The sequence below is a fragment of the Cricetulus griseus genome (genome assembly GCF_003668045.3).
Source record: "Cricetulus griseus strain 17A/GY chromosome 1 unlocalized genomic scaffold, alternate assembly CriGri-PICRH-1.0 chr1_0, whole genome shotgun sequence".
NCBI classification, from domain to species: Eukaryota; Metazoa; Chordata; class Mammalia; order Rodentia; family Cricetidae; genus Cricetulus; species Cricetulus griseus.
Genome location: NW_023276806.1, coordinates 249,658,674 through 249,670,845, shown reverse-complemented (window position 1 = coordinate 249,670,845; position 12,172 = coordinate 249,658,674). Strand labels below are relative to the sequence as shown.

The window sequence follows — 12,172 nt, the reverse complement described above, 5'->3', positions numbered from 1 at the left end:
GCAGTTTCTCTTTAGGACTGGGTCAGTTTTGTGTAGCTTAGTGTGGCCTTGAACTAACAGAGATACGCCTACCTCTTAATGCCCAGTCCTGTGATTAAAGGTGTGTGCCTAGTTTCTGTGGCTTGTGGCTGGCTTTGCCTTCTGAATCCTCAGGCAAGCTTTAAGAAATCCTAAATAATATATATCACAACACATGTTTTTTAAGACATGGTTTCTGGGGCTGGGGACATTGTTAAGAATACTTTCTGCTCTAGTAGAGGACCCAAGGTCCAATTTTCAGCTCATAAATGTTAATGCTAGTGTCAGGGTGTCTGACCCTCTCTTCTGGACTCCTTGTGTAACAGACAGGCATATGGTACACATGTATACATGCAGGCAAACATACATACAAGAGAATAAATAAGTAATTTTTTCAAAGAAAAAGTAGCTGAGCGGTGGTAGCACTTGGGAGGAAGAGGCAGGAGGATCTTGAGTGAGTTCCAGGACAGCCAGGCCTGTGCAGAGGATCCCTGTCTTGAAACAAGCAAACAAACAAACAAACAAAAAAGCAAGCAAGAAAGAAAAAAGATGGTTTTTTTATGTCTTATGTGCTTGAAAACTGCCAAGAGAGTAGGTTTTAAATGTTCTCATTGCCACATTTGGGTGTATCTCTCTTTCTCTCTCTACCTCTCTCCTTCTCCCTTTCCCTCTCCCTTCCCCCCTCTCTCTTACACACACACACACACACACACAAACACACACACCACACACACACACACACACACACACACACACACACACACACAAAGATGCGCGCGCACAAAGATGGAAGCAGAGGTAGGCAAATTTCTCTGAGTTTAGGGCCAGCATGGTCTACATAGTAAATTCCCGGGCTACTCAGGGATATGTTTAAGACTCTGTCTTAAACAAAACAAAAACAAGCCCCTCTCCCCCCAAAATACCCAAGATAAAAATCAGTAAATTTCATCATGCAAATCTCTAGTACCTTACCTGACATCTGTCAGTATGGTGACTGGTTACGATAATCTTTTCGCCAAAAGCCGCCGAGCCCCACTGCCACATGTCGCTTTATGCCAGCCGCCCGCCCGAGTTAGGCCCAAATGAATACACAGAAACTTGTATTAGGTTCAAAGCTGCTTGGCCAATGACTAGGATTCCTCACCTGTTAGCTCAGTCTTAATTATCATAAATCTATATATTTTATAAGACTTATCTTATTGGAGGCCTTATTGGCGTCCCTCCTTGCTGGTGGATCACATCGTGCTGCTGGAGGAGCAAGGGGAAAAGGGACCCTTCCTGTTTCTCCTTCGCTTAAATATGAGTCTCCTTGCTATGTCACTTCTTGCCTGGATCACCACTTCTCTACTACATTTCCCAGAATCCTCTTTGATTCCTAGTCCTGTCTAACTTGCTGTCTCATTGGCCAAACAGTATTTTATTTAACAATCAATAAGATAAACATACACAGAACATTCCCCATCAGTGACCTTTTAGTAATTAAGTTTATCTTAGCATATGAGTGATGGGATTCATTATGGCATTTTCATACATAAGTATCACTATACTTTGTCTTAACCCAGGACCTCTGAGTATTGTTCTGTAATCCAGGCTCTTCCTAAACTCTTAGTTCTCCTGCCTTAGTCTCCTGGGTGTTGGGATAACAAATGTCCTCCACCATGCCCAGCTAATCAGTTCCTTTTCAATTTGATAATGCAAAGATTCAGTATTGATGCTTGTGAATTCAGATGTGTCCACTAGATTTATCCAGGTAAGCACATTACAAGGATTGCTTTGTCCTCTGAAATTTTTTTATTGTGTGTACATGTATATACATGGGTGTGCCACAGTGTGTTTATGGAGACAGAGGACAACTCTTTGGAGTTGGTTCTCTCCTACTGTGTGAGATAAGATTGAATTGAGGCTGTCAGTCTTGGCAGTAAATACCTTTATCCACTGAGCTAGCTCACTGAAAGCCACCATGATTGACTACTTATTATTTTGTGTGTGTGTGTCTGTGTGTGTGTGTGTGTGTGTAGGTGTGAACATAACATGGTACATGTGAGGTGGTCAGAGGACAACTGTTTCCTTCCAGTGTGGGTTCTGGTGACTGAACTTGGATCATCAGGCTTGTGTGGCAAGCTGGTTCACCTGCTGAGCCATCTTGACGGCTCCACTGTTTTATGCATTTTTTATTGGGATCTTGCTCTGTAGTTCATGCTTGCCTGGAATTTGTGTTCCACCTATCTCAGCCTGCCAAGTGTTGGGATTATAGGCAAGTGCCAGCATGCTAGGTGATAACCTTCTATTTTACTGTGGATAATGTTTGTGACTGTCTCTTGAGTCTTACACCTCTTCCTTGGTCTCACCTTAAGCTGCTCATGTTTCCCACTTGGAGAATGTGTCAGAGGAGGAAATGAACAGACTCCTGGGAATTGTGCTGGATGTGGAGTACCTCTTTACCTGCGTCCACAAAGAAGAAGATGCAGATACCAAACAAGTTTATTTCTACCTATTCAAGGTGAGATTTTTAACATTTATTTATTTTTACTACATTTAATTACTTATTTGTATGTGTGCATGTATGAACCTGTACTCACACATGTCATGGCTCACATGTGGAGATCAGAGAACAGCTTGTGTGAGTAATTTTTCTCTTTTTCCCCATTGGGGCCACAGGGATTAACTCAGGTTGTCAGCTTTGGTAGCAAGCACCTTTCCCTGCTGAACCATCTTTCTGTCCCCTTAATGTTTTAAAGGTTTATTTTATTTTTAATTATGTGCATATGTGTGTGTGTGTGTATAGGGATATGGGCACATGAATGTGGTACCTGCAAAGGCCAGAGAGGCTGTTGGACCCCTTGGAGCTGGAGTTACAGGCAGTTGTGAATTATCCGAGATAGATGTTAGAAAATGAACTCAACTTCTCTAGAAGAACAGCAGCTGCTCTTACCCACTGGCCCATCTTTCCAGCTCTCACTGTTTTTTGAAACATTGTCTTATATATTCCATGTTTGCCTCAAACTCCCTATTTAGGTGAGGCTTGCTTTAAACGCCTGAACTTCTTGCCTCTAACTTCTACGACCTAGAATCTAGGCGCTGGCATTTCAGTTATAGGCCACTGTGCCCAGTGTGCGGTGAGGCTTTTACATTTCCAAAGCAAAAGTTCAGACGAACCCAGTCCCATGTGCAGTTTGTGGGTGGAAGACACTCAGGTTTGCTCCCGAGGCTTTGCTTTTTCAGGAGTGTCTAATATGAGCTTTGTGAACGCCTTCACATATGTGTGCAAAATTTAACATCTCGGTCACCTATGTTTATAGATTTCTTAACATCCACCAAATAAGTGTTTATCACTGTCTGAACTGTAGATGGCATTGGGGTATCTTGAGGGACAGAACTGTAATGAGACAGAGTTCTTCTGTTATGGGGTTATGTCAGTCAAGGAGATGGCCAGTGTACAATTGATAATGTTTTCACACTATTAAAGCCTGTGAAGGGAAAAGAGCCAATTCCTGCTCAGAAAGCTTTCCAGGCAGAGAGTTGTACACTGGAGAGGTTGTGGTGTACCGGCACAGCAGTGGCCTTCTAGGTAGAGCCTGGATGGAGGTGTCAATAGAAGGAAGCCAGCTGACCTTCTGTTGCTTCTGGGGATGTCTTTGACTGTCACTGATTATTGCTGCTACTCCCTGGAGCTGCTGCTTTTTGTGCCTTTCCTCCCATCACACAGCTGTTCACAGGTGCTGATGGGACAATTTGCCAAAACCAGATTCCTAAAGGAGGTGGCAGAAGAACAATTAAAACAAGAGCACTTGGGCTGGAGAGATGGCTCTGTGGTTGAGAGCATTTGGGTTCAGTACCCAGCATCTTATAAAGAGACACACAAAGAAACGAACCACCTGTCTTTGAGTTCTTTGCAGATGACATTGTATTGTGCAACCCTTGTAAAATTGTTAGGAAATGTATCAAAACAGAAGCTGTGGCCAGGAAATGTGCCAATGTCTGTATTTTCTTTTTTTCTTTCAGGATTCACTTTTTTTTTTTTTTTTTTTTTTTTTTTTTTTGGTTTTTTGAGACAGGGTTTCTCTGTGTAGCTTTGGAGCCTATCCTGGCACTCGCTCTGGAGACCAGGCTGGCCTTGAACTCACAGAGATCTGCCTGTCTCTGCCTCCTGAGTGCTGGGATTAAAGGCATGCGCCACCAATGCCCGGCTTTCACTTTTTTTTTTTAGGTTAGTTTTGAAATACTTTCTCTCACTGATTTCCAGTCTGATTGTGAACTCATGGTCTTCTGCCTCAGTCACCCCCATGCATAGTTATTTACATAGATTTTTATGAAACAAACTAACCTCTCCTCTCTTGTTACCCTCTTTCTCTATAGTGCTCTTTATTTATGTGTGTGAGTGTTTTGCTTTCATGTATGTGTACCACATGGGTGCAAGTCACATACCACAAAACTTTCTTCTTTTAATAAGACCAACTGTGCTTAACTTACTTTTATTTTTAATTTTAGTTTTTATTCGTTGCGGTACTGGGGATTGAAACCAGGGCCTTGTATGTATCAGACAAGTGCTCTATTGAGCTGTGTTCCAGCATTTGCTTGTTTTGGGTGACACAGTGAGCTGAGTTAACCATGGAATTCCCTCTTTGTGTGGCTGCTGGGAATCTCAGTGGAGTCTCTACAGGATTCTTGTAGTTCTTGTCTTCTAAACATTTGCTCTGTGGTCCTTCCTTCCTTCCTTCCTTCCTTCCTTCCTTCCTTCCTTCCTTCCTTCCTTCCTTCCTTCCTTTCTCCCTCCCTCCCTTCCTCCTTCCCTCCCTGCCTCCCTGCCTCCCTCTCTCCCTCCCTCCTTTCTTCCTCTTTTATTGTATTAGCTGAGGGTTGCGGGTAAATAAAAGACAGAGGGAGAAGGAAAATCCATTTTTTTTTAAAGCTTTAGGGTGCTCTGGGATATTCTGGATGGGGTGGGGTGGGTGGGGGATTGAATCACACTATGTCATCAGGTTGGGCCCCTCAGGTGACAACTTGCTTGAGTCATCTGATTGCACCCTGGCAGATTCAAGTTGTTTCTGCTTTGGAGAAAGATCTTAGTTGAGGGAGAACAAGGTCTTCATAGCTGCAGCTGCTATTTGTCTTGGAGCAAGTGCCTCGGCAGCTTTTCCTGCCCTGCCAATGAAGGAGCTGGTAGGCTTTCCATCCTGTAGGCTATGTGGCTTGCAGCCAGTATAGCAAGCCAGCAAGCATTGCACTGTGATCTTTGCTCCCCCCACCTCTGCTTCATCCAACAACAGTACTTGCTTCTAAAATCAGAATCCAAGATAGCCACTGCACTCTCTTCTCTTCCAACAACTCCTTTTTCTTCTTTTTTTCTTTTCCTTTCTTTTCTTTTGATTAGGTCTTTCTATGTAGTCCAGGCTGATCTTTTTGCTGTTGTTTGAAACAACATCTTTCTATGTAACTGTGGCTAGCCTGGAACTCAGTAGGAGTCATGGGCTAGCTTTGAAATGTAGCAGTCTTCCTGAATACTGGGTTGGTAGCATGAGCCATTATGCCCAGTTTTCAGCTCCATCACTTCATATTTCATTGTCTCCCAGTTCATCTCAAAACTGAATATTCCAGTGGCTCAAGCTCCCAAGTGGCCAACTGAGAAAAAAAACTATTTAACTCTGAAATTGCTTGTTTGTAAAATCCATGATTACTGTAGTTTTGTTTTAAGATGGAGTCTCTTGTAACTTCAAACTAATTATGTAGGTGAGGATGACCTAACCCTTTTAGTCCTCAGAGGTGCTGGGATGCCAGGCAGGGCCATCCCAACTGACTCAGGATTAATCTTTATCATGGGGAACACATGCAATGGTTACTTTTATTACAATTAATTTTTGTGAAGTTGGACACAAAACATTGAAAGGATCAGTAAGTGGTTCACACTCAAAACTTACATGGGACCCTGAGAGGGTGACATACTCCTTTTCTGTCCCTTTACTGTGTTTGCTCTTTGGAGGCTTTCGATTCTAGAACAGGAATTAAAAGTAGTATATTTGGTTGTAGGTACTGAGAACACCAGCTCGATGCCAACAGATGGAGAAGTTCAATCTCTTGGATTTGTCAGTTTTGTTAATACAGAGAATAGTTGCTCTCTTTCACTTCTCCTGGAAAGGCAGAAGTGGAGAAAAGAAGGAAAGGGTAAATAGATACATGGCCTACAGATGAAGGACGCTATAGACGATTTCAGTTAGGAAGAATTTCAGTGTCTTGTCTTTTTCAGAGTTGGAGTTTATTGAGAAAAAGGGCTGGCAAGATGACTCAGTGAGCAAAGGTGCTTTCATCCAAGCACGGTGATTTGTGTTCAAGTCCCAGGAGTCATAGTGTAGAAGGCCAGAATTGACTCAAGTTGTCCTCTGACTTCCACATACACACTGTGATTCATGCGTCATTCACATACATGCATGCACACAAATATATATATAAATAGTTTAAAGAAACTTTATTTCTTTGAGATGTGGCTTTATTCTATAGCTGTGTTTGACCTTGAATTCATGGCAGTCCTCTGGTCTCAACCTTCCACACACTGGGATTATAGGTGTAAGTCACCACATTCAGCCAGAGAAAAAGTGTTTCAAATAGATTTAAACATAAGCATCAGGTGGGGGGTGCGGGGGAAGAAGGGGCAGTTGTTCACAGCTGAGTGTAGATTTCTCCAGAGTTCTTGGCGTTGAATTCATCTTTACCTTAGTTCTGGTAAATGGCTCTGTCCCTTCTCTGTCTGTTTGCTCTTTGGAGGCTTTTGATCCTTGGACAAGAATTAAAATTAGTGTATTTGGTTTGTGGACACTGAGCACATGCACCTGACACCTACAGATGAAGAAGAAATGGAAAAAGACAGAAGTAGAGAAAGCTCCCTCCAAGCCCCTGTGCAGCCCATGTGTACTAGAAACATGGGCTGCACAGCTCCTTCAAAGAACAGTTGTCTCTAACCTAATTTATGCAGAGCGGATCCTGACTTTTATAGTGGCCAAGACTGAGAGCTTCATCTACCTCTGGTGGCCTCAATGAGTCTAAACAGGCCTCTGGGTCCCTAGCAAGCAAAAATGAAGGGGAAATGGAGGGTAGAGTGTGGGGATAAGTGCAGAATAATCCAGGCTGCTCAGAATTGAAAGGTGTCTAGCTCTGTTTGGAGGCATGAAGGCAAGTTTGTGGTTTCTTGAAGTTTATGTGTTTCACTTAAAGGTTAGTTCTTATGAGACTATATAGTTGGTGACTTTGCTTAATGGTTAGGTACATGTGAGGTGGGAACTGGAAGGAAAGGAATAGATGTGATGTGGGGTGTATGTGTTTGTGTGTTTCAAGTGCCAGTTAAGTTGGTACAAACCAGTAATCCCATCATTTGGGAAGCTAAGGCTGAGAAAGAAGGGCCATGAGTTTAAGATCAGCCTGGACTACAAAACCAAAACCATAAGCCACATACCCACAAGCATACTATAAAGAGCCTTTCAAACTAAAGTTTGTTTTTAAAATGATTTCTTTGCAGCTCTTGAGAAAGTCTATTTTACAAAGAGGAAAACCTGTGGTTGAAGGCTCACTGGAGAAGAAGCCCCCATTTGAAAAGCCCAGTATTGAACAGGTAAACATTTTTGAGGATCTCTTTTATATGAACTTGAGGCTGAAGGGCCCCTCCCAGTTTTGGGGTGCTGGGGCTCACACCTGGAACCTTGTAAATAGTCAGCGTACACTGTTAAGCTACATTCTAGCTTGAAGAACTTCGAGCTTCCTTTCACATTTCTACATAGGTCTTGCATCCATTCCCAGCCAGCTTCAAGGGTTAACACAAAGACTATAGAATCACTTAGGATATTCTGACTCCCACAATCATGCCCACTTGTATCAATAGTCTGGCTTTTGTCTTAGGAGTGTTGTGCACTTAAACTCCACTCTGTATGTAGGGACAAATGCATAGAACATGTAGTTGGTAAGAATTCATAAAATGTGCCTTTTATTGCTCTTGATGTTTTAAAATTAAGTCTTTGTTTTTTTATTTGGCACTGTCTGAGAAACCTTTTGAGGAGAGGGCATTCATTAATGATATGGAAAACACTGTATGGGGGGGGGTGGTCAGTCAATTCTCATTCCAGCTTTGTTTCTCTTGCTGGGAGAAGATACTTGGTTTTTAAAAAAGCAGTTTCAGAAGAAAAAGGGGTTTTATTAGGCTTACAGTCCAGGTTGTAATCATTCATAGCAGGGAAGTCACATGGCAGGAGCTCCACAAAGTTCATCAGGCCATATTCACAGTCAAGAGAAGAGAGAAACCATGAGGGCTTGCTTGTGTTTAGTTTGGTTTCTCTACTCTTATAAACATCAGTCCCTCAGTCATAGGGAATGGTGCCATCTGTAGTTCATCCCATATCAATAAACTTGATTATGACCACCCCTGAAGACATGTCCAAAGGCCAACCCAATGTAAACAGTCACTCTTTGGGTCTTCTTCCCCAGGTGACACCAGGTTATATCAAGTTGACAGAGCTAACCATCACAAAATGATACCAGAGTCTTTATAAATATTTTTTTTTTTTGGGGGGGTTTCGAGACAGGGTTTCTCTGTGTAGCTTTGGAGCCTATCCTGGCACTTGCTCTGGGGACCATGTTGGCCTCGAACTCACAGAGATCTGCCTGCCTCTGCCTCCCAAGTGCTGGAATTAAAGGTGTGCACCACCAATGCTGGCCATAAATGATTTTTTGTAAGTAAGTTTTCCGAAAGAACAAATTTTTGTTTTGCTTTTCTCTTCCTCTTTTTTTATGTGCTTTTTCTTTTCCTTCCTTCCTTCCTTCCTTCCTTCCTTCCTTCCTTCCTTCCTTCCTTCCTCCTCCTCCTCCACCTCCTCCTCCTCCTCCTCCTCCTCCTCCTTCTTCTTCTTCTTCTCCTGCTCCTCCTCCTCCTCCTTCTTTTTGAGACAGGGTTTCTCTGTGTAGCCCTGTCTATCACGGAACTCACAATGTAGGCCAGGCTGGCCTCAAACTCAGAAACCTGCCTGCCTTTGCCTCCCCAGTGCTGGGATTCAAGGTGTGTGCCACCACCACCCAGCTGAGAATAAGTTTCATCATGTTGAGTCTAAACTAATAAGAGTTATTTTTTTAATGTGATAAATGGGAGTATACTATAGAAAATTTAGATTAATCTACAATTCTCTTGGAAAAGTGCACATTTCTGAATGTTTTTTCTTCCTCTGATAGTCTTGCTAAAACCACAACAGTGTTAATTAAGATGTAAATTTTAGTGTTTAGTTCAATGAAGGATCAGGTAGCAAAGTTTTAAAAATTTCACAGATAGAAACATTTATCCAAGAACCTCATTCTGTATATTTTCTCATTTAAGGGGTTTTGACCCTTCCCATCTGTGTTTTTCCCTCTGATGCTCTAGGATTCAAGTGGTAACAGAATCATAATTCTGTTTTGTCACTTTTTCTATCACTGTGACCAGAGGGGGGATTTCCCCTGGTAGTACTGTTGATTTTGAAGGAAGGGGAAGACATGTTTGTGGACTGAGAATTGTCTGTTCCTTTGCTAATAACTACTGAGATAACTGGGCATGTTCAGTGTTAGTGTGGTCATATAGCTACATGAACATGCTGCCTTCCATTCTTTTCAGGGTGTGAATAACTTTGTACAGTACAAGTTTAGTCACTTGCCATCAAAAGAGAGGCAGACAACAGTTGAGCTGGCCAAGATGTTTCTGAACCGAATCAACTACTGGCACCTGGAAGCTCCGTCTCAGCGGAGACTACGGTCTCCCCATGATGACATCTCTGGATACAAGGAGAACTACACAAGGTAATTGAGCTGAGGTACTGCACTCTGGCTCCAAACATGAAACTACTATTTGCCTCTGCATGGTAGGGCTGTCCACCTACTCAGAGAACATCCCTATGTAGTTTAAAATTCAAGTTCTCAGCTATTTATTTATTTACTTACTTTCTCTCTACCATGCCACTTGTGTGGACATCAGAGAGCAAGTTGTAGGAATTTGTTCTCTCCTTCCACTGTGTGACACAGAGGAATGTAACACAATCCTCAGGTTGGCTGGCATATACACTTACCCATTGAGCCATCTCTCTGGCCCTGATAGTATTTTGGATATATTATACTAAATAAGGTTAATTGAACTTGTACTTTATATTTTTTCAGTGTGGCTACTATCTAATTTATGTGCCGGTGGCATACACCTTTAATCCCAACACTTGATAGGCAGAAGCAGGTAGATCTCTGACCAGACCAGCCTGATCCACTTTAGTGAGTTCCAGTTCAACCAGAGGTATCTAATAAGAACCTGCCTCAAAGGAAGGAAAAATATAAGAACTAATACATACCTTGTATTTTTAAAAATATTTAACCTTTTTGTGTTAGTTTTAATGAGAAGGATATAAAATCACATAACAAACTAGACATGAAGGATACATTAGAAAACAAACCATTTGGCACATTCAGTATTCAATACAAATATAGTGTTATTTTTCTTAATATATATATATGTATATATATATATATATGTATATATATATATATATAGCTTCTACTCTTATTTAAAGTATTTTTTGTATATTGATACAAATTTAAGGTTATTTTGTTATATTGTATATATGCTTCTGTTTATATGTTACTGTATATATGTTATTTAAGGTATTATACCTATGCAGCTCATTTAGAAATGTAATGTAAAGTTCTAGTCCTTGAAAGTTATTATGGATAACTGAAGATGGACGTTTCTCTTTTGCCTGGTCCTGCAGCTGTTTAGTCCCAAATAAATACACAGAGGCTTATATTAATTATAAACTGTTTGGCCAATGGCTTAGGCTTCCTATTGGCTAGTTCTCTCTTAATTATTAGCCTATTCTATTAATCTATGTATTTCCACGAGGTCTTGGCTTACTGGAAAATGTCTAGCATCCTATCTTTCTGGTAGCTTCATGGTGTCTCCCTGGAGGCTTCTCTTTGCGTCCTCTCCCCAGAATTCTCCTTGTCTGATAGCCTGCCTATTCTTCCTGCCTGGCTACTGGCTAGTCAGTGTTTTATTCATCAACCAATAAAGAAACATTTATTAACAACATACAGAAGGACCTCCCCCATCAGATAATAAGAAAGACAGGTTAACAGTTAATCATCTATGACAATCAAACTTGTAGTTTCATGGTTAAACTGAATATTGTAGATAGACAGGTGGTCTCCAAACACTTCAGAGACCTACAGAATATGACATTTAAGATGTTTTAATAACCTAAGGCTTTTTATGACACATCTGTTTCTGGCAGTACCAGTCTGCTTCATAAAAGTATTGAAGAACGTCCATATGGAGTTTACTTTCATTGTGACAAAGCTAGCCATTTATGCAAGAAACTGCCCTTGCTTTGACGGCTGACAGAAAACTGTACAAACTGGACAAGCAGACACAAAGGAATAAGACTGCCGAACTTTGCCAAGACAAGGTGGTACAGTCCTTTAAATTTCCCGCTTCACAGAAATGTCTGTCAGAATTCTAGGCCTGTAGGCTGAAGATGGATGCCGCAACATTGTAGAGGAGCCTTGGGTGATTGTCCAGATAGCCAGTTGTTGCTGTAATTTCTATAGTTTTCAAAGATGCTTGCTTGGCACTTCCTGTTTACTCAAGTAGTATTATATCCTTCTTGGGTCTCTGATGGAGTTGAAGATGAGATAGTTGTTACAGTTTTCTTTGTTACTAAATTCAAAAAAGAATCTCACAGGAGAGGTATAAACTGTACAAGGCCGAGAGACATAAAAGCTTGAATTGTTTAATCTAAGAAAATGTTTTGAGGTTAAAAAAAAATAGTTTGAGGTCTAAAAAATAGACCCAATACAAGTTAGGATAAGAAGTGAATTAAATTCCCAATTAATTTACTTTATGAAGTGTACTGTCAAGCCTGGTTTATGCAGTATTGAGGATTGAATTCTGGGCCCGCATACAAGGCAAGCAATGTGCCAACTGTGTTGTAACTCCGGCCCTGTTTTCTTGTATTTTAATGTCAACTCCAAAACAGTGTCAGGATAATCAGAGTTGCATGGAGTTGGACTTCTGATTACTCAGGTTTGTCACCAGCTAGCTCATGTGTTTACATTTTCATAATTAGTTATTGAGCTGGCTTCCTCTCATTCCCCATTACTCTTTCTGACTTAG

General features: G+C 41.3%; 1 protein-coding gene across 1 annotated transcript in view; it reads left to right on the top strand.

Annotated features, from left to right (window-relative positions):
• The window catches only part of Kat2b (lysine acetyltransferase 2B), a 101,998-nt gene that overhangs the window by 44,513 nt on the left and 45,313 nt on the right, over positions 1-12,172 (top strand). Inside the window, exons 3-5 of the mRNA XM_027394578.2 lie at positions 2,373-2,518; positions 7,523-7,615; positions 9,635-9,816. Of these exons, the coding sequence (XP_027250379.1) occupies positions 2,373-2,518; positions 7,523-7,615; positions 9,635-9,816 (421 nt within the window). The remainder of the gene's footprint in view (positions 1-2,372; positions 2,519-7,522; positions 7,616-9,634; positions 9,817-12,172) is intronic.